This window comes from Cebus imitator, unplaced genomic scaffold (assembly GCF_001604975.1).
Source record: "Cebus imitator isolate Cc_AM_T3 unplaced genomic scaffold, Cebus_imitator-1.0 Scaffold288, whole genome shotgun sequence".
Classification (NCBI taxonomy): Eukaryota; Metazoa; Chordata; class Mammalia; order Primates; family Cebidae; genus Cebus; species Cebus imitator.
In genome coordinates, this window is record NW_016107603.1 from 1,760,838 (window position 1) to 1,784,469 (window position 23,632).

At 34.8% G+C, this 23,632-nt stretch overlaps 1 protein-coding gene across 3 annotated transcripts in view; it reads left to right on the forward strand.

Annotated features, from left to right (window-relative positions):
- Positions 1-23,632, forward strand: part of COMMD10 (COMM domain containing 10) — a 213,141-nt gene that overhangs the window by 176,798 nt on the left and 12,711 nt on the right. Inside the window, exon 6 of one of the 3 annotated variants that reach the window (XM_017502041.2) lies at positions 2,491-2,529. The exons of the other annotated variants lie outside the window; for them this stretch is intronic. Within the exon in view, the coding sequence (XP_017357530.1) occupies positions 2,491-2,514 (24 nt within the window). The 3' untranslated portion in view covers positions 2,515-2,529. Of the gene's footprint in view, positions 1-2,490; positions 2,530-23,632 lie in introns of those variants that run through there. 3 annotated transcript variants of the gene reach the window in all.

The window sequence follows — 23,632 nt, forward strand, 5'->3', positions numbered from 1 at the left end:
CATCCTCTCCAGCATCTGTTGTCTCCAGATTTTTTAGTGATCGCCATTCTAACTGACGTGAGATGGTATCTCAATGTGGTTTTGATTTGTATTTCTCTAATGACCAGTGATGATGAGCATTTTTTCAAATGTTTGTTGGCCTCATATATGTCTTCTTATGAAAAGTGTCTTTTCATATCCTTTGCCCACTTTTGAATGGATTTGTTTGTTTTTTTCTTGTAAATCTGTTTTAGTTCTTTGTAGATTCTGGATATCAGCCCTTTGTCAGATGGGTAGATTGCAAAAAAATTTTTCCCATTCTGTTGGTTGCCAGTTTACTCTAATGATAGTTTCTTTTGCTGTGCAGAAGCTCTGAAATTTAATTAGATCCCATTTGTCTATTTTAGCTTTTGTTGTCAATGCATGTGTTTTAATCATGAAGTCCTTGCCTATGCCTATGTCCTGAATGGTTTTGCCTAGGTTTTCTTTAGGGTTTTTATGGTGTTAGGTCTTATGTTTAAGTATTTAATCCATCTGGAGTTAATTTTAGTGTAAGGTGTCAGGAAGGGGTTCAGTTTCTGCTTTCTACACATGGCTAGCCAGTTTTCCCAACACCATTTATTAAACAGGGAATTCTTTCCCCATTGCTTGTTTTTGTCAGGTTTGTCAAAGATCAGATGGTTGTAGATGTGTAGCGTTTCCTCCAAGGCCTCTGCTCTGTTCCATTGGTCTATATCTCTGTTTTGGTACCAGTACCGTGCTGTTTTGATTATTGTAGCCTTGTAGTGTAGTTGAAGTCAGGTAGCATGATGCCTCCAGCTTTGTTCTTTTTGCTTAGGATTGTCTTGGGTATGCAGGCTCTCTTTTGGTTCCATATGAAGTTTAAGGTGGTTTTTTCCAGTTCTGTGAAGGTCATTGGTAGCTTGATGGGGATAGCCATTCTTAAGTGTTGTGACTTCAGAAATATTTTTCCGTTTAGTCTTATAATAATAATTAGCTAATTTTTCTTGAGTACTTTGTATCCTTGACTATTCTAAGCACATTATATCTCATATGATTTTTAGCACAATCTTTTGAGGTAAGTTTGTATTATTTTTTCCACTTACAGATAAGGAAAGTAAGGTGGAGCTGGTAGTTTTCTTTTAGATGCTATACTGTTCTGATCAGTGTCTCCTCTCATCCTTTTCTGCTTGGATCTGGTTATGTATATTTTCATTTTTTGCCATACGCTCACCAGTTATGTTAAAATTTCTACATCCCTCAAAACTGCTGAAGTATCAGTTAATAATATAGTTTTCAACAGAATAGAAGTTTAATAAATGTTATGAACCAATTTCTTTGTCTTGCCTTTTGAAATTAACTTTAAAGAGAACAGTTGTTAAAGGCCCAAAATTAGACCTAAGAGAATTTACAGATGATACACCTATGTGTTTTTGTTTTATCCATAATTCTTCAGTTTCTTAATTACTAAGACTATACCAAGACAAATGCCTGGATTTCATCATTACCAATTAAAATATGATTTTCTTAGAGTTGAAGACTGAATTTAGGGCCAGTGTTTTTCAAGTATGTTAATTATTTTTAAATGTATAACTCTACTCATTATAAAAGTGGATTATTTTGTAAGTGTTGGTTATTAAGTGTATGTATTCCCAGGTTTTTACTCTGAAGTGAGCTGAAGATACAATGCCTAAGCATTTTGTGCTTATATTTTGTACCAACAATATGAAAACAATTTTTATAGCTTCATTACTTATTCCCAAAATGATTTGAGGTACCAGTTAGGCCCATTTGCACAATATCTGGCAATATTTCTACATTAAATATGTTACGATCTGGCATTTAAAATGGCGAATGTACATATTATCAGGCATCATTGTTTCTTTTTTTAAGAAGTGTATAAAATTTGAAAACAGTGGTTTGGAAATATCTTTAGTGACTATAATGAAATAGTTAATCTTACAAAGGGAAAGCATGAAATTGTTTGAAATTGGCTTATATTGGTTGTCATGCTAAGCTTATTTTTTAATTGTTTGTTATTTGGTTTGATATTGGCTGTCATGATTTAAAATGTCTATGGTTGTGCAGAAGTTCTTCATGAATATATAAGCAATTCTTATATACACATGTATTTAAGAAAATGAATAGTTCATATTTTTGCTGTCGGAGGACTTTTTAAAAACATATGTGAAACACTAAAATACTTTTGAATTGGAACTGGGGACTAAGCTCTGATTTTTTATCTTGCCCAATTTCCTACTTAAGGGGCCTAGGGTGTCATGCCCTGCAAATCACAAATTCTCATCAGATGGGTTTTATTTGACCCTGTGTATCATGACTTACTTTTCAGTCTAATTCTGGCATAACATTACAAGATGAGGAAAAAATATTTAACCCCAAAATACATTTTCTTGCCATACCTTGAAATTGTCCTGCAAAGTCTCTTGTGGGAAAAATCCACATCCTGTAGAGATTCCCCTTTCTCCTTTGTTTTCCTTTCTTTCTTTCCAGACCCAGGAGATAATCAACTCATAGCCTGGCACCCTTTTAGTTTAGATAAGACACCTATTCTGTCTTTGAAGTCTGCTCTCTGAGAAATTCCTTTGCACAATAAAACTTGGTCTCCAAAGTCCTTTATCTTAACCTAAACATTCCTTTCCCAGGTCTTCAGATAAACTCAACCAATTGTCAGCCAGAAAATCTTTAAATTTACCTGTAGCCTGGACTCTGCCCCCACTCTGAGTTGTCCTGCCTTTCTGAACCAAACCAACTCATTTCTTAAATGTATTTGATTGCTGTCTCATGCCTCCCTAAAAATATATAAAACCAAGCTGTACCCTGACCACCTTGGGCACATGTTCTCAGGACCTTCTGAGGGCTGTGTCACAGGCCGTGGTCACTCATATTTGGCTCAGAATAAATATCTTAAAATATTTTACAGAGTTTTGACTCTTTTGTTGACCGTCCTTCCTGAAAAGATTAAGAGTTAGAGAGAGCTACACTTTATTCAGAGTGTGAACCTGTTTATCTATTGTGTAAAATGCAAGAGCTTCAGAGCTTTTAGGAGTGGCCCCTAAATCAAGTCAAACTGTCTGTTTCCCAACTGCCTCTTGCTGTATAGGATCCACCTAGCCCTGCTTTCCCAGGTGTACATTCTTCTTAGAGGATTTTTAGTGATTAAAGTACGGGGAAGAAAGAGGGTTCTCTTCTGCAGGTTTCTTAAACTGTAATTCAGGTCAAATTTTGAATATACATATGAAGCCATAGAAGTGTTAAATATTTTAGTTTATTCCCTTTAGTAGTTAACAAAAATTACTGCTTAGTGAAAGCTCAGTGTCAGAATATCCCTTCACTAAAATCTAGGTCTATAATTTGACAATTCATTTCATGGCACCTGACATTACTATTACATTCACTGTAGCACTTAGCATGCAAAGATTTTATTTTCATCTCCTCTCTTATCAGATGATGAGAGAGCATTAACTACAAAGTCATGTAAAGGTCAAGTCAAGGCTTCATTTGAAAACAGAAACCAGAGGCCCACCCATTTACATAACATTGTGATCTCCTTTATGACTGTTAGGTCTGAGCACTGTCCCATATTGCTAATTTTTCCACTTCCTTTTTTTCCGTAGGAGCTTGATGAAGACCGATACAATTTCTGTCAGTTTTTGCAAAATGTCTTGAGCTCCTTGAAAAATAGGTGTCATGTAATGCAAAGTATGGTCAGTGCTTTTAGCCCAGAACATTATTTGATGTTTAAAGCAAGTCCATTCAATGTAAATGATATGTATTTATATAGCTTACCATGAATACATTCATGCCCTAAAAATCTCAGATACTGCCTATATTCAGAGTAGCTAACATTTCATTTTGTTTTTATGTGTTCATTAAAAAAGAATAGAGAAAGTGTTTTTGATATTATGGCTTAGTCTCTGGATTTGGTCACCAGTGAAATTAATTTCAGAGCCTTACTCTATTACAGACATTTTTGTCTACTTCACAAAATAACACCATTTTGCATTATTGGTGGTCTTTGTTCAAGAGACATTACATCTAAAGAGAGCTAGAAATTGCAATTTAATACTAAGCAATGTTATGTGGGAAAGGAGGCCAACTCTCTACATGATCTCTCTGCTAGAGCATAATATTCTGCATATTGGCTTTTTTTTTTTTTCACTATTCCCAAAAGTCAGGATTTTTCATTAAGTTCTGATAGTACTGTTGAAATTGACCTTGATTATTTATGTAAAGGGCCTCTCAGATAACCTATAGGTATGAGAATAGCTTTCTGAATTGTAATCATATTTAGGTTATATTTAAGCAGTGATGTTACACACTTTCCAAAAAGTAATTTATTGGGACATTTACATAACGCGACATGCTTAAATTTGTTTATCTACTTATTGCTTATTTAAAACATTACATATGAGAGTTTTTGTTTTCCTTACTCAGCATTTTCCATATGGCTTTATTTTCTATTTAGTTTGAAAACTCAAAAAAGTTCAAGTTAACGAGCATTTATTAAACATCTATTATATTCAAGGCCCTGGGCTATGTACATGTGGAACATAAAAAATTATGATGATGACAGTGATTGCAAACACTTGCAATAAGTTCTCATACCCCTGTCAGGTAGGTGCTATTATTATCCCATGTTGCAAATGAAGAAGATGAGCCACAGAAGATTTCATAATTTGCTCAAGGTCATACAGCCAGTGATTTGGGAAGACTGGCTTAAAACACATACTGTTTAACACCAGAGATCACACTCTTAACCATTTTGCTATACTAAAATGAAGACAAGATCCTACCCTTAAGAAGCTTTCTTCCTACTAGAAAAATGATACATATTCAGGAGGAAAAAAAAAAAAAACACAGTGTAAGGCAGTATGTGTTAGGTGCTGCATTACTGGCTCAAATGTGGAAGACACTGACCCTCAGAGAGAGCTTCATTCCTTTTGGGAGGTGGGGAAGGCCTCATGGAAGAAGTGCGTAGCTGACCCTTAAAGAATGGGCAGGATTCTGTCAAGTGAAATTAATTAGAGGAAGACCTCACTAGAGGGGGCAATGAGAACAAAGGCCTTGTTTTGAGAAAAATGCAGTACCCAAAGTTAATTTGACTATATGAAAAAGAAAAATATTTATGCTTACGTAGACCTTTGAATGTAATGCATGTTTTCAACTTAAAATTGGAAGTTTATATAATCATTAATGTGTTAATTATATATCCAAATTATAGATTTTTTAAAGGTCAAATTGTTATATTTTTCTTTTTAACTAAAGGGGTATATTTCAATGGAAAGCAGTTACCCAAACTGAAATCTGGCAGAGATGCTAAGGATTAACATTTATTTCATATGAAAATGTTATAAAATATTTTATGGATTTTTTTACATCTAATCTTAAAGGACATTTTCCGTAAGCTGAACTAATAGATCAGAGTTGATACAACAATAGTAAACCTGCTTTCTACAGGAACTACTTCTATTACACTCTTTAAGTCTCTTTCTATAACCTGACAATATTTAAAGTACCACAACAGATAGTTGCACTGATAATAAAAATTTGTTTTTACTGTCATGAATTTTTTTCCCACATTTATGTTTTATTAAAAACTGACATAAAACCTGTATAAAAATACACTTTATTATTCACTTTATTTCAAAGGACTGAAATATTGTTTTCTGATTATAGTATTTCTAGAGGAAAGATTTTCTCCCTAGCCTTTAAGGGGAAAGCTAATCCACTTGGAGAAATTTGGGGCCACCCACAAACCCGTAATTTCCTGCCCCAACTTATGAACCAAGTTATACTGAGGTTGTTATACAGTGTGATTTCTCCTTATGACTTTCACATTTTATTTTATAGGTTATATTGACTTTTGGATTTCAGGCAGTAAAATAAAAAATATTATGCAGTTCAAGTTAGAAAAATTGGATTAGTCCAAGCCATATTTTTACCTGGTATCTGTTTTCAGGCATTGTAATGTTACTTTTTATGATATTTGTATAATTGTATGTTTTAAATTTTATAGTTTTCCCTTTTTTTTTAAAATACCATACTGATTCATCTCAAATATTTTCGCCTCTTTAAGTTTCCCTTTTCCCCCAACTTTTCCGTAAGTGGAAAAAAGAAGGCATTGATTTTTGCCAGTTATTTTGGTTGCTTAGGTTGTAAGCCATCTTGGTTTGCATACATATAGGTTATTAAAGCCCCCTTCCTAGGCTATGATTTGCCAGTCTTTTTTACCTTTTGTTAAGAAGAATAAGATATAGGATGAGAGAATTAGTGTATACTTTTTTATCTCATTTCTGTATATTTTAATTCCATCTCCAGAAACTAGGTTAATTTCACCTCTGTCACAAATTTGAAAGGAAAGGAGAAGATGTATTAGTTTCCATTTTTATTATTATTTTCAGACTTTCAAACCTCCTGATCTAAGGTTAGTAAATGGTTAGCATTTTAAAAAATTATTCTTTTTATCTTGACATAATGAAGAATTCTGTTTTTATATTTTTAAGTCTTTTGTTCATTGTTTCTTATTTCCTGCTTTACATTTTTATTTACACCAAGGTTTTATCCCTTTACTAAAGGGAAGGAGATGGGATGAATGGCAGTCTTTAACTGGATGCTTTATTTAGGCTTTTCAAAAGCAAAAAAGTTAATATGTTGTTATATCCGGGTGTTGGTTACAGGGATATCTGTTATATTCATTTATTGGTTCCTGTAATTTTAACATTTTAAATATTTCTTAATTGAAAAAGGAAAAATTAGACTGGTACCAGTTTATAGAAAGCTTTAACTTCTAGACAAAACAGGTAGAACTTTCCAGCTGGTTATGGAGAAGATATTGCCTAGCTTTTGTAGAGAGTGGCATTTTGAAAAACTGAATTTGGCATCTGCATTTAGAATGGTCTAGGGAATGGAGACACTGAAGAAAAGGAATTTCAGCAAATTCAGCATTCTGATTTCTGAAAAATGAATGCTTCAGATTAGGTAGTGGCATAGGCACTAGAAAGAAAAAGGATACTGCTTCTTTATATAATCATTCCCATTATATAAAGATGATATATAAATTAGGCAGAGTGCGGAGGCACATGCCTATAATCCCAGTACTTGGGGAGGCCGAGGCAGGTGGATCACCTGCGCTCAGGAGTTCGGACCAGCCTGACTAACGTGGTGAAAACCCGTCTCTTCTAACTACAAAAACCTTAGCTGCGTGCAGTAGCACATGCCTTTAATCTGAGCTACTTAGGAGGCTGAGACAGGAGAATTGCTTGTACCTAGGAGGCCGAGGTTGCAGTGAATCAAGATCACGCCATTGCATTCCAGCCTGGGCAACAAGAGTGAAACGCCATCTCAAATAAATAAATAAATAAATAAATATAATACATAAATTTTATATATAAATATGATTATATAATGATTCTTTATATAATTCACATAATCATTTTAATAGGCATTCCCAAATAGAAGTTAGGGTGTATTACTAATTCTGCTTAATACACTTTGTATACTTTTATTTCCTATCTCAAATCTAGTTTCTACTACATAAGTATAAATATTCTCCACAAATTTGGTTAACATTCTAAACCATGACCAAACTGAGAGCATGATGACTAATATGGTTTTTACTCCTAAGCTACCAATATGAAAGATCAACATTTTAAGAGGAGAACTAGTAATCTCTGTTACTAAAAATACTGGTTTCACATTAGTCTGGACCAATTAGAAGGAGACTATGTCTACTTGGAAGTGTTCTGATTTGCAGCATAGTCCTTGGCTGCTTCTACAAGATTTGGCAGACTTTTATTTAAGTCAGCCCTTGCTTAAATGTCGAAAAGGAAACTTTTAGGCCATTATTTCATGCTACTAGAAATAATATTGGTTCATGCAAATATTCTACTTTTACAAAATCATTTACTTTTTCCCAACTCTATGATATAAATGAGTTATTTTTCATAACCACCAATCTCTCAGTTTTATATTTGTTAGGCAGATCTAACATGAAAGTAAAAATTACTTGTAACCCCATTGGGATTACATGAATTTAACCTGTTTCCATGTTGTATTCAGTTGTCTATGAAATACGAGGGTACTTCAAAAAAGATCAAGGTAAAATGCAATTAAAATATAAAAATAAAAGATACAAATTTTATTTCCCAACACAGGCACCATCAAGGTCAAGACACTTTTGTCTAAGCGATAATACCAGCCATTTAGTCCATCCCTCAGTTCTTTTGGAATTGAGGAATTTAACCATGTCAGTGCAGTCTTTTTTTACATTACTATCTGAAGAAAAATGGGTGTTCTTTATAGATTTTTTTAAGATTAGGAAATAAAAAGAAGTCAAAGGAGCCAAATCAGTTCTGTAAGATGGATGCTTAATGACTCCCTATTGAAGCTCTTGTAAAATGGCCCTGTGTGATGAGAGGAGTGAGCAGGAGCATTGTCCTGGTCATAAAGGACTCTAGTGAAGCTTTCTTAGATGTTTTTCTGCCGAAGCTTTGGCTAATGCTCTCAAAACACTTTCATGATAAGCAGATGTTATCATTCTTTGGCATCCCAGAAAGTGAGTAGGCAAAATGACTTGAGCATCCCAGAACACTGTTGCCATAACCTCAGCTCTTCACTAGACCATTTTCATCTCTAGGTAGCCAGTGTTCTGATTGTGCTTTGTCTTCAGGATCATACTGGTAATGCCATATTACATATCCTGTTGCCATTCTTGGACAAAATCCTTCAGAATCTTTATCCCATTCATTTAAATGTTCATTGAAAGCTCTGCTCTTGTCTGCAATTGATCTGGGTGGTGGTAAGAGTTTTGGCATCCATCTAGTGGACAGTTTCCTCAACTTACCTTTCAATCAGAATTGTGTAAGCTGAACCAATTGAGATTTCTGTGGTGTTGGCTCTGGTTTCTGCTGTTAATTTTCAGTTCTCTTAGGGCATGAAAAAGATTTTTTTTTCCCTCTCAAATGGATGTGGATGCTCTGTCACTGTGGGCTTCATCTTCAGTGTTGTCTCATCCCTTCTTAAAACAAGTTATTCATTTGTAAACTACTAATTTCTTTGGGGCATTGTCTCCATCAAGTCTTTATAAAGCATCAATGATTTCACCACATTTCACCCACAGTTCACCATAAATTTGATGTTTGTTCTTGCTTCATTTTTAGAAGAATTAATTTTGCTGTAATAGGGGCTGTTTTTAAATGAATATCTTATTCTTCTTACTGCCTCAAACTAGATCCTGTTCAGGCATATTATGAAAAGTTAGTATATTTTGGTGCAAAAGAATTGTGAAATACATGCATAGTTTTTTCATAATATGCTTTTTCCATGAGCTTTTTGAAGAACCCTCCTCCTAATCTGTCTTAATTCCCTATTCCATTAAATCTATGATTTTGAAGCAGCCATATATGTGACCTGTAATCAAAAAGCAATGTTTGATAGATGGTCTCACCATTCTGTCATTTTTTTCCCCATCCAAGATAGAAAATGTCTTTGAAATCTTTGTATATTTTCCAACCCTATAAAAGAATTCTATAAAACAATTTCAAGTTCAAAATTATTATTGAGAACTTTTAAACAGGATATTTAAAAGTTTGTTTTATTAACTTGGCCTCAGTTACAAAACTCATTAATATTAATGACTAGACTACAGAGGCATGTAGCCTGTCTAATCATTAACAGATACAAAACATTAAACCAAATTGTGAAGCTTTGTTATGCTGTAGTCATTCCAGGCAAAGACTACATATAACAAGCAAAAGCTGAACAGTCCATTTGAGATGTTTCTGATCCAAGCCTTTGACTTCTTTTTGTAGATGAACTGGAGTTTTAAAAACGGACCCTCAAATTTTTTATTGAATTCATATGAATAAATGACTCATTAAAATAAAATACTTGAAACTAACTAAAGTTACCATTCAAAAAAGGCATTTATTATTAATAAACTATAGAAAAGAGAGAAAACTTGAAGGCACAATTTACTTTTTTTAAAGTATCAATCTTAAAATTGCATTTATTTTCTCTTAGAGAACTTTAGATGATATCAGTCATTATTAATGTCATAAAATGTATATAAATATGAGCTAAGTGATGTATTTTATTTACCCAAAGATATGTTCTAACAGCCTCTGCAACTGCCACCAACCTTTCCTGTAAAACAGCAATATATTAAATAAGAGTGAAGAGGGCTTGAAATTTCAACCTTGAGATGAGCAATTACACTGTATTCAGTACAGCAGATTTTTACTTAGTTCCACTTATATATCAACAGGCCTTTCTAACTGGCAAGCCTCATGGTAAACATGAGAAATATGGAAGCTTATTAGGTCACTTTTCGTATATAGAACTAATTATTTGAGACATTTGTCTACAATAGAGGTTGGCAAACTTTCTTCTATAAAGGGCCAAATAGTAAATATTTAAAATTTGCAGACTATACAGCTCTGCTGTTATAACACAAAAGCAGCCTGAGACAGCATATAAAACAATGAGTATGGCTGTGTTCCAATAAACCTTTATTTACAAAACCTGAAAGCAGGTCAGCTTTGGCCCAAAAACTGAAAGCAGGTCACATTTGGCCTGCAGACTATAGTTTATCAATTCCTGCTCTACATTTACTTGATTTCTTTACTGTATACTCATTCCTCTAGTCGGCTGGGCTTGGCTTTTCCCCATTACTACACCAAAATACTTTTGCCAGTATCAGTAACATTCTCATCACTGAATCTAAAATAAAAACTTACCAGTCCTTGTCTCATTTGGATTCTTGGGAGCAGTTGACATTGTAATCACTCTCTCCTTAAAAATTTTTCTTTCTTTAGTATCCCTGACCTACCTCTAGTTTTAACCTACCTCTGAAGGCAGTCTCTTAATTATTCGTTTGCCTTAAGGATTTATTCTTGATCTTCTTGGCACATTTGCCTTAGGCAGTACTTTGTTCCCATAGCTCTAATTTCTGACTGTTTTTTCTCCCTCCTGATTACTCTTAATTATTAATCTGTAGCCCAGATCCCTAACTCAGATGCTGAGTTTGTATATCTAATGGCCTGCTGGTCTTTTCTACATGCTTATCCAAAGATAAATTCAGAATACATGTCATAAACTGAACTCATAATTCCAAACCTCTGTTTCATCCTCAAGATTACTTCCCTCGTCCCCATCCTGTCTCAGTGAATGGCCCTACCCATCTTTCAGTTGCCCAAGGCAGATGCTTGTGTTTCATCTTTGATTCTCATTTCTTTCACTGAGTTTTGTGGATCCTACCTCCAAAATAGCTCTTAAATCTATGTATTTCTGTTATATTCAGCTGCTTCTATGCTAATTCAAGCCACCATCATCACAAATTTAAATTATTAGTAGATTGGTCTACTTTTCTCTTTCATGTTCTCTTCTGCTGGTAGGAATATCCCCCACCCTGCTTTTTTCCCAAAAATTTATCTTTTGGGTATCAGATTAGATATCAGTTCTACTAGGAATCCTTTATTGACTCCAGAATGTAGGTGTAGTGTGTATTCTCTGTGCCCTATGCTTTGCCTATTATGGCACTTACATTATTTTGTAACCTTGGTTTATTTGTCTCTGTTGGACTCATATACTCAAAGAAAACAAAGATTGCATGCATTGTCTTCATCATTGCTGTAACCCCAACACTCTAGTGTGTTGCTCGAAAATCTATGTTGAAAACAAGTGAAATTAGTCTCAAAATCCATAAAACATACCATGTTCTGTACAAATCAATGCACCAGAGTATATCTGATGGCTTAATTTGCAATCAGTTAAAGTAAGTATATAATTAGAAAGTTGAATAGATTAATGAAGTAAAGATGTCATACTTTACAATGCTGTTTTGTTGTATGTAGAACATCCGATCCTAAATCATAAGGTGTATACTGCTAATGGCTAGATTTGCTTTGCCATTATGTTAATGATGGCAAATCACTGTACTTAAAAGTAATATAAGTATCTCCCATTCTTATTTAATCCTGGCTTCTTTTAGAGGGAAAGTAAAGAAATAAAATGGGAAAAAAAAATATATATATATATAATATACATATATAATATATTATATACATATATAATAATATATATGTATATTTTATATATATATATATATATATGTATATAGATACAGACAAACATATATATATGGTACTACCCTTGACCTCAAGGAACGCACTATGTTTTGGAAGCCTTCATTGTAAAAATATCATGATAAGTGTTAACCTCTGTTAGTATTCTAACTGTGCTGTACAGCACCAAAGCAAGCAACGAGTTGATAGGAGGGGGAGAGGAAATCAGGCAAGGTTTTGCAGAGGAGACAACACTTGAGAAGAGTCTTCAAGTATGAGTAAGACATTGCCAGAAAAAAAAATAAAAATTAATTTCAAATAAGCATATAAAAACATGTGAGCATGATTCAGAAATATCTTTTTTTTGTGGGGGGCGGGATGGAGTTTTGCTTTTGTTGCCCAGGCTATAGTGCAATGGCACCATCTCAACTCACTACAACCTCCGCCTCCCAGGTTCAAGCAATTCTCCTGGCTCAGCCTCTGGAGGAGTTGAGATTACAGGCTCCCGTCACTATGCCAGGCTAATTTTCGTATTTTTAGTAGAGACAGGGTTTTACCATTTTGCCACACTTAGTCTCGAACTCCCACCTCAGCCTCCCAAAACCAACCACCCACCTCAGCCTCCCAAAATGCTAGGATTACAGATGTGAGCCACCACACCTGGCCATATCTTCTTAATTGTCAGAGGAGAATCAAAGCATGTTAGTAGCATTATCATATATTATATTTAAGCATGTGTTTGTGTCATATATGATTTTTTAAATTCTATATTTTAAAATCTAACCTTAATAATTCAGTTGCTTAAATTGAGATATAAACCTTGCTAAACAGAATATATGCTAATACATACTATAACATGAATAAATCTTGAAAATATTATAGTAAATGAATGAAACTGGTCACAAAAGACTACATATATGATACCATTCAAAATTGATAGGGTTTCCAGAGTAAGCAAATTTGTAAGAACAAAGAAGGTTACTGGTTGCCTAGGACCTGGAGAGGAGGGAGCAGGGGGTAAGACAGGAGAGCACAGTATCATTGGGGGGTGATGAAAATGTTCTAAAATTAATTGTGATAGTTGTACAACTGTATGAACATTCTTAAAATTATTGAATTATATACTTTAAGTGGGTGAATTGTTTGAGACATGAATATTTCCATAAAGCCTTTGCCAAAAAATGTAAGTTAAATTCTCCAGTGTTATTTTCACTAAGTTACAAATAAAACCCATGCTCCATCCTTTATTCAGGTATCATAGTACAAACTGAACTATCAGCTGTTACTGTCGTGAATTCACAGTTGTACACAACAGACATTATATTTCGAACATAAAATAAAAACCTTATAGCTCCAGATATACTAAGGATTATAGAAATATATCAATTCATTTAAACCGTGTACTTTTCCAGAATATGCATCATTTGTTCACTTGATTCCAAGAAGGTTTTGTGAATTATAATCAGGTAATTAGGTTAGTAGAGAGCCAATATATGTGGAAAAATGAACTCCAGTTTTCATCGGTCATGTATTTGGGACATCATTAGAGGTTAATTTTCTTCTGGATAGTTACTGCCTTAAGTTAGCCACATACTCTATCAAATTAGTTACTGTACCTGCCTGTCTGTAGGAATTTGGTTCCACAAGTGTTGGAGGTAAAATAGGATGTTTCCTATTATTGTGCTACAATTAACAATAGATTTTCAATTGTGCGTTATATGATAAACTCAATGCCCTTCATAACTTGAAGTAAATGCTGAGCTTTCGCTCTTTATTTTGCTGAAACAGAGCTTCCATTCACTGACAAGAAGTGTACATTTAACTAAATTGTCAAATTAACACTCACTTAGGTACATACATTGGTCCTCTTTTCCTTGAAGACTAATGTGACAGCACAAGATAGAAAAAAATTAAGCCTGCATATGTTTTCATTTACCTTTTTCTTACTCTGTGAATTACATTAGGTGATTTAAGGGTGCCAAATACATAGTAACTCTTGAAAGTACACATGCATCATTTAAATTTCTGTCTGTGAATCTAATACAGTCATTTTATAAAGGAAAGAGAAACCTAAATTTGAATGTTGAGCTCATAATCATTAAAACTACACACTGGAGCAATAGAATTTCAGTTTGCTATTTGTAATTTACCCAGAATCCCTCAGCCAAGATAGTAACACATGTCTTGAAAAGTTAAGTAATGTACTTATTATAAATATAATGTTTCAGTAGTCAGATAAGTACTTATCGTTAGAATAAATTATAAATACTTAGAAAACTATAGCATAACCTATAGTATTTAGTACAGAAAATGCTTCGTTTTTAGCTGTCAATGCTCTTTTCAACCTAATTTCTCACTGTTTCAAAATTTTTAAATAATCATATTCAAAATCTCTTATCTTGCTGATAATATTCAGCATCCATAGCTAAATATTTCAATGCTAAAGCTAAAAATCATAATGATATATCAGCACCTACATAATAAATTGCAGTTAATGAATACTAACTATACATGGTGTGTTTTGATTGGCTCCACATTTGTGATCTGCTCATGCATAGCATATTCCATTTTTAAGAAGGAAAATATGGAGATGTTATGAGTGCCAAACATATTGTTTTATCTACACTGGAGCAAAGTAGTATTTTAGCCAAACTGAAAATATAATATGTAAACAACAAGTCAAATGTCCTAACAGCCAAAATGAATGTATCTAATTAAACATATCATGAAAATATTTTATGCACACTCTTGTAGAATTTTTATACTGAATAAAGGTTTCTGGTCAAAGACAGTTTGTTATGTTGACAGCTAAAATTGTTATACTTTTTAGCTAAACATGTATAAAACACAAAAACTTCTGGTTTAACCAGCTTGAGGTGGCGACTTTCAAGTGTGAGATGCTACTTTTTAAGCTAACTACAGGATAAATACTTAAAGTTTAACTACTGTACTGTTTAGCCCATATGTTTTCTGAGTACACAAGATTTACAAGATTACTATCATCACTGGGGGCAAATACTACAATATAATTGGAAAATATTGAAATCATTTAGACAAAATCCACTTATTCTGATATCTTCCATATTTGTTATTTTTTTCCTTAAGAGGAAAAATGATATAATGTGAACTGCACTATACTAAAAGATCTAGCCAAATGAAATCACCGTTTGGGGGGTGTGTGTGTGTGTGTGCACACGTGTTTACTTATGCACCAGAATGTGCATGCATGCAATTGGAAGCACTGTTAGGAGAACACAAGAGACAGCAGGAACAAAGACCCAGAGATCAGTACGTAAAACACTACTGGTACTTCCGTACTGTCTGCACATGCAGTGCACTAAAAGGATGTTGAGAGATGAGTATGTAGGAGCCATAGGCCAGGTTTTGAAAGTCTTGAATGCCATGCTAAGAAGTTTAGAATTTGTTTTTGCTGCTTATATTCTTAAATATGGAGTCCTTTTGCTAAATCATACTTTTCAAAAATAAAGAAAAGTTATAATTTGATTGATTTAACACTGGGAAAATGCCTTTTGTGGTATATTCCATGTATTTCTGGCAGTTGTCTTTTGTAAGCTCAAAAACTTTGATATAAGCTCGGGAGTTTCAGTTTGCCCAGTGCCCTTCTTAAAGAGTGGGGACATTCCTGTGAGGTTTTGGAATGCTGGACTGCATAATATTTTAATGAAGTCTTTGGAATCACAGGGCTTGAGGTACCAACAGAGATCAGCTGAAATTCAGGTGAAAATGATCATTATTTAGTATATTTACTGGGCTAACTTTAAATGTTGGGAATTAGAATTCTAACCTTAACAAAACCTAACTTTTTAAACTTGGCAATGGTATTGTATTAATGTTTGTAAAATGTTCACAGTGGCTGTGAAAATTTTGTTAGTCTAATTGGTGTAACAGATACAAAGAGATTTGATTATACAGTATTTTTTAGACCATTTTTGAGAAATGGAAGACTTTAACCTTGCATTATACCTCTTAATACGTAAGACAGTGTGACATCCTGTCAGCTATATTTATCAAAATGTTTACCTTCAGCAAAGCTTTTATATACTTCTGTATATAATGAGCTATTGAATGGAAGTAATTGTGCAAACTAATTAGGATGTAGGTTCTATATATCATCTTCATATACTGGTGAAAGTGCTATAACAATCTCAAGTTACCGTAGTAATGCAGGGAAAGAATAATGACATGTTACACTTTTATATATTTTATGAGTTATTTTACCTTTTGGGGCACCATTTTCCTCATCTATTAAGTAAGAGGATTGGGCCTGGATATTGCTGAAGTGTTTTCTTACTGACATTTTGTGGTTCTACCTACCTCCATTCACTAGTTTAACTTGCATACATAGGTGTACTTTTCAGCATTCTTGAATCATAGAATTGGAAAGAATCTTGGGAGATAATGTAGTTAGGCTGCATCACAGAAAAGTGGAAATTTGTTCATTCACTCTGCCTAGGATGCTTTGCATGTACCTTCTCAGGCTGGTATGCCCTTTGAGTCAGAGCTAATCGTGACATCAATTATTGACCCTGTGGTTGCCAATATTGATTTCATGGGTTAGAAAGATGGGAAGATAATCCCTTTCTCCCTCACTGCCAAATGTACAATTCTTCCCATATTTGGGAGCTTAGTTATAAAGGGCAACCTGCAAACATAGAGAAGATTTTTCTTTGGTGAAGAGTCTATTTCTTGCCATGGCACATTCTTCTTTGTATCATGAGCATTTTTCTTGGACAGCACTTGTTATTCTTTTAATATTTATTGAATGACTGAATGTTGTGGATGAGAGAAATGACTAACGGTTGTACGTATGAGCAGAGTTTCATGGTTTATTTAGCCTGTGGTGGAGCTGAAATTATATCCCTAGGTTTTTGAACAATAATACTTAGTAAAGATTGTCAACAAATAACAGCGATACTGGAATTTATTTACAATCATCTATAATTGTATATAGTTATAGAGAATATATCTATAGACATATTTAGTAAATGGCGCCTAATGAGTTTTGTTATATAAACTCATTCAGTAAGACTTGAAATATTATTTACGTTTTATCTCTGCCTTTTATTTCTATAACTAAAGAGAAAAATTCCTCTTTACATACCCAGCAAAGTATTTTCACATTCAACTTGTCCAAGAGTTTAGTAGTATTTCTTTTACTGGAATATCCTATCTCCTGATTTTCCAGGTGAAAAGATAATTGTATCATTTTTAATTCTGACAGCCAATTTGAGGTTGAAAGCTAAGCAATGTAAATTTGGTTTAATTCTTAACTGTTTATATCTGTATTATTTAGAGGATATTTCTGCTTGGGCAATTTGTGAAGAGGTTAATGCATTTCTCTCTTGAAAAATGTGTATGTGTTCCTAATTCCTAACTAATGGGAAAACAGAGGGTATTTTTAGTGTCAGCTTTCATCAAGTCAGACCTTTCTGAAGACCTTACTAAATTCTATTTCCGTGGGAATTTTGCTAATGGTTATGTGCAACATTATCCAGGTACTCATAGATAGGATTACAAATTAAAAATAAAAAGGAATGGGTGAATAAATATATCTGTCTTCTCTTTTAAAAAACTGACAGCATATTAATCTTTGCACTTTCATTTTCACTTTACATTGTTTTTAGATTAGGTGCAGAAAGTCTGAGTTTGGTACTAGTGCATGAGATCAGCATGGACAATATAAGTAATGGATTTCTTAAGTTCTTAATTGTAATCTTATATGTTCAAGCAGAAGAGAGAAAGTCTTCCAGTCTCTGTGTGTTTAGTTAGCAATATTAGTGACTTCAATGGGTTTTACAGGAAAATGGAAGATTTTTAAATATGCCATCCAGTTGTATTGCCTGTATACTCACTCACTGATTTATTTTGATTCATGTAATGCATGTCCACTGTACATTTGAAAATACTATGCAGAAAACATTAACGAAGCTGGCGATATTCAACATTTATTGAACACCAACCTACCCTGGATATTGGAATTTCCTCATGGCTCCGCCTCAAGCTACCTCTCTTTTCATACTTTTTTTTTTTTTTTTTTTTTTTGGTCCCATACGATCTGGGAAAATACATTCTTTTCCTGGGCAATTTCATGCACTTTTATGGTTTTAAATATCATCAAGATATCAGTGACTCCCAAATGTCTATCCCTTACCTAAATCTCTTTTTTGGCTTTCCATACTTATATATTTTATATTTCAAGGAAATCTTGCAGACATATCAAGCTAATTGTATCTGAAACTATACTTTGGATCCTGCCCTTCTTCAGATCTGCAGCTCTAGAGTTTCTAATCTCAGTTCCATCCCTCCAGCTTCTTCTGCCAGAAACCTGAGAGTCATTTTTGACTCCTTCTATTTTTTCACTGCCCTTTATCCCAACTGAAATCTGTCATCAAGTGTTGTCTTGTCTACCTCTGAACATTACCCCCAAATTTTTCACTTTTCTCTATCACTGCTGCCATCACATTTGATCAAGTCACTGTGTCTTGCCTGGACTCATGTGGTAGCCTCCAAAATGGTTTCTCTACATACAGTTCAGCCAGTTCTAATCCGTTTCCAAATAAAAGCCAAAGTGAGTTCATAAATATATAAATATGATTATACCACTCTTATATCTAAAACTCTAATGACATTACATTGCTCTTATAATAAAGATCTCTTTTATCTATCCCAGAAGAGGTGATGAGTCTTACATTAGCTTGCTAGGGCGACCATAACAAAGGAACATAAACAAGGTAGCTTAAACAACAGAAAATTTTGTTTTCACAATTCTGGAGGCTAGAAGTCTAAAATAAAATGTGGCTTTTTCTAAAGCCTCTCTCCTTGGCTTGTAAATGGTTGTCTTTCTCTGATGTCTTTGCATGGCCTTCCCTTTGTATGTATCTGTATCCTTATCTGTCTCTCTCTCTTTTTTTTTTTTTTTTTTTTAACTTTAGGTTCTAGGGTACATGTGCAGGTCATGCAGGGTTGTTGCATAGGTGCATATATAACCAGGTGGTTTGCTGCCTCTATTCCTCCTCTGACTATATTTGGCATTTCTGAACCATGTTATCCTTCCCCACCCCCCACTGTCCCTTCCCTAGAGCCCCCCAACTGCCCCCAGGGTGTGATGCTCCTCTCCCTGAATCCACGTGTTCTCATTGTTCAACACCTGCCTATGAGTGAGAACATGCGGTGTTTGGTTTTCTGTTCTTGTGTCAGTTTGCTGAGAATGATGGTTTCCAGATTCATCCAAGTCCCTACAAAGCACACGAACTCATCATTTTTTTTTATGGCTGCGTAGTATTCCATGGTGTATGTGTGCCAGGTTTTCTTTGTCCAGTCTATCATTGATGGGCATTTGGGTTGGTTCCAGGTCTTTGCTATTGTACACAGGGCTGCAATGAACGTATATATGCATGTGTCTTTATACTAGAACAATTTATAGTTCTTTGGGTATATGCCCAGTAATGGGATTGCTGGATCAAATGGAATTTCTATTTCTAGATCCTTGAGAAATCGCCACACTGTCTTCCACAATGGTTGAACTAATTTACACTCCCACCAACTATGTAAGAGTGTTCCTATTTCTCCACATCCTCTCCAGCATCTGTTGTCTCCAGATTTTTTAGTGATCGCCATTCTAACTGACGTGAGATGGTATCTCAGTGTGGTTTTGATTTGCATTTCTCTAATGACCAGTGACGATGAGCATTTTTTCATATGTTTGTTGGCCTCATATATGTCTTCTTTTGAAAAGTGTCTGTTCATATCCTTAGCTCACTTTTGAATGGGTTTGTTTGCTTTTTTCTTGTATATCTGTTTTAGTTCTTTGTAGATTCTGGATATTAGCCCTTTGCCAGATGGGTAGACTGCAAAAAGTTTTTCCCATTCTGTTGGTTGCCAGTTTGCTCAAATGATGGTTACTTTTGCTGCTCAGAAGCTCTGAATTTTAATTATATCCCCTTTGTCTATCTTGGCTTTTGTTGCCATTACTTTTGGTGTTTTAGTCATAAAGTCCTTGCCTATGCTATGTCCTGGATGGTTTTGTCTACATTTTCTTCTAGTGTTTTTATGGTGTTAGGTTTTATGTTTAAATCTTTAATCCATCTGGAGTTAATTTTAGTGTAAGGTGACAGGAAGGGTTCCAGTTTCTGCTTTCTGCACATTGCTAGCCAGTTTTCCCAACACCATTTATTAAACATGGTGTCCTTTCCCCATTGCTTGTTTTTGTGAGAATTGTCAAAGATCAGATGGTTGTAGATGTGTGGTGTTGCTTCTGAGGCCTCTGTACGGTTCCATTGGTATTTGTCTCTGTTTTGGTACCAACAGTATAGTTTGAAGTCAGGTAGTGTGATGCCTCCAGCTTTGTTCTTTTTGCTTAGGATTGTCTTGGCTATGCGGGCTCTCTTGTGATTCTATATGAAGTTTAAGATGTTTTTTTCCAGTTCTGTGAAGAAGGTCATTGGTAGCTTGATGGGGATAGCGTTGAATCTGCAAATTACTTTGGGCAGTATGGCCATTTTCACAATATTGATTTTTCCTAAACATGAGCATGGAATGTTTCTCCATCTGTTTATGTCCCCTTTTATTTTGTTGAGCAATGGTTTGTAGTTCTCCTTGAAGAGGTCCTTTACATCCTTTGTTAGTTGTATTCCTAGATATTTTATTCTCTTTGTAGCAATTGTGAATGGGAGTTCGCTCTTGATTTGGCTCTCTGTTTGTCTGTTATTGGTATATAGGAATGCTTGTGATTTCTGCACATTGATTTTGTATCCTGAGACTTTGCTGAAGTTGCTTATCAGTTTGAGAAGATTCTGGGCTGAGACAATGGGGTCTTCTAAATGTCCAATCATGTCGTCTGCAAATAGAGACAGTTTGACTTCCTCCTGTCCTAATCGAAGACCCTTTATTTCTTTTTCTTGCCTGATTGCTCTGCCTAGAACTTCCAGTACTATATTGAATAGGAGTGGTGACAGAGGGCATTCTTGTCTAGTGTCAGATTTCAAAGGAAATTCCTCCAGTTTTTGCCTGTTCAGTACGATATTGTCATAAATAGCTTTTATCATTTTATGATATGTTCTGTCGATATCTAGTTTATTGATAGTTTTTAGCATGAAGGGCTGTTGAATTTTGTCGAAGGCCTTCTCTGCATCTATTGAAATAATCATGTGGTTTTTGTCTTTGGTTCTGTTTATATGATGGATTACGTTTATGGACTTGCATATGCTGAACCAGCCTTGTATCCCCAGGATAAAGCCTACTTGATCGTGCTGAATAAGCTTTTTGATGTGCCATTGCATTCAGTTTGCCAGTATTTTATTGAAGATTTTTGTGTCAATGTTCATCATGGATATTGGCCTGACATTTTCTTTTTTACTTTAGTCTCTGCCTGGTTTTGGTATCAGGATGATGTTGGTCTCATAAAATGTGTTAGGGAGGAATCCCTCTTTTTGTATTGTTTGATACAGTTTCAGAAGGAATGGAACCAACTCCTCTTTGTACGTCTGGTAGAATTCGGCCATGAACCTGTCTGGACCTGGACTTTTTTTGGTTAATAGGCTATTGATTGCTGCCTCAACATCAGCCCTTGTTATTGGTCTTTTCAGGGTTTCAACTTCCTCCTGGTTTAGTCTTGATAGAGTACAAGTATCCAGGAATGTATACGTTTCTTCTTGGTTTACTGGTTTATGTGCATAGAGCTGTTTGTAGTAATCTCTGATGGTCGTTTGTATTTCTGTGGGATCAGTGGTGATATCCCCTTTATCTTTTTTAGTGCATCTATTTGATTATTCTCTCTTTTCTTTTTTATTAGTCTGGCTAGCGGCCTATTTTGTTAATCTTTTCAAAAAACCAGCTCCTGGATCTATTGATTTTTTGAAGGGTTTTTTTGTGTCTCTATCTCCTTCAGTTCTGCTCTGATCCTAGTTATTTCTTGTCTTCTGCTAGCTTTTGAGTTTTTTTTTATCTTCCTCCTCTAGTTCTTTCAATTTTGATGATAGGGTGTCAATTTTAGATCTTTCCTTGTTTCTCATGTGGGCATTTATTACTATAAATTTCCCTCTTGACATTGCTTTTAAGGTGTCCCAGAAATTCTACTAAGTTGCGTCTTCATTTTGTTTGGTTTCGAAGAACATCTTTATTTCTTCCTTCATTTCATTGTTTATCCAGTCAACACTCAGAAGCAAGTTGTTCAGTTTCCCAGTGGTTGTGCGGATTTGAGTGTGTTTCTTAATCCTGAGTTCTAATCTGATTGCACTGTGGTCTGATAGACTGTTTGTTATTATTTCCATTCTTTTGCATTTCCTGAGGGGTGATTTGCTTCCAATTATGTGGTCAATTTTAGAGTAAGTGCAATGTGGTGCTGAGAAAAATATATATTCTGTGGATTTGAGGTGGAACATTCTGTATATCTCTGTTAGGTCTGCTTGGTCCAGCCCTCTATTCAAGTCCTGGATGTCCTTGTTAATTTCCTGTCTCATTGATCTGTCTAATATTGACAGTGGAGTGTTAAAGTCTCCCACTATTATTGTGTGGGAGTCTAAATCTAGTTTTTAGTGGTTAAGAACTTGCTTTTTGTATCTGGGTGCTCCTGTGTTGGGTGCATATATATTTAGGATCGTTAGCTCTTCTTGTTGGATATATCCTTTTACCATTATGTAATTCCCTTCTTTGTCTCTTTTGATCATTGCTGGTTTGAAGTCCGTTTTATTAGAGACTGGGATTGCAACCTCTGCTCTTTTTTGTTCTCAATTTACTTGGTAAATCTTCTTCTATCCCTTAATTTTGAGTCTGTGCATGTCTTTGTATGTGAGATGGGTTTCCTGAATACAACACACCAATGGGTCTTGACTTTTTATACAGTTTGCCAGTCTGTGTTTTTTGATTGGGGCATTTAGGCCATTTACATTCAATGTTAATATTGTATGTGTGAATTTGATCCTGCCATGTTGTTACTGGCTGGATTTCTTGCCTGTTAGTTGACTCATTTTCTTGATTGCATTTTTGGTCTTTGCCATTTGGTGTGCTTTTGCAGTGGCTGGTATTTGTTCCTTTCTGTGCTTAGTGTTTCTTTCAGGAGCTCTTGTAGGGCAGATCTGGTGGTGACAAAATCTCTCAGTAATTGCTTGTCCATAGAGGATTTTGTTTCTCCTTCACTTACGAAGCTTAATTTGTCTGGATATGAGATTCTGGGTTGAAAGTTCTTTTCTTTAAGGATGTTGAATATTTGCCCCCACTCTCTTCTGTCTTGTAGGGTTTCTGCAGATAGATCTGCTATGAGTCTGATTGGCTTCCCTCTGTGGGTGGCCTGATCTTTCTCTCTGGCTGCTCTTAGCATTTTTTTCTTCATTTCAACCCTAGTGAATCTGACAATTATGTGCCTTGGGGTTGCTCTTCTTAAGGAATATCTTTGTGGAGTTCTCTGTATTTCTTGGACTTGAACGTTGGACTGCCTTGCTAGGTTTGGGAAGTTCTCCTGGATGATATCCTGGAGCATGTTTTCCAGCTTGGATTCATTCTCCCCATCATATTCAGGTACACGGATCAAGCATAGATTAGGTCTTTTCACATAA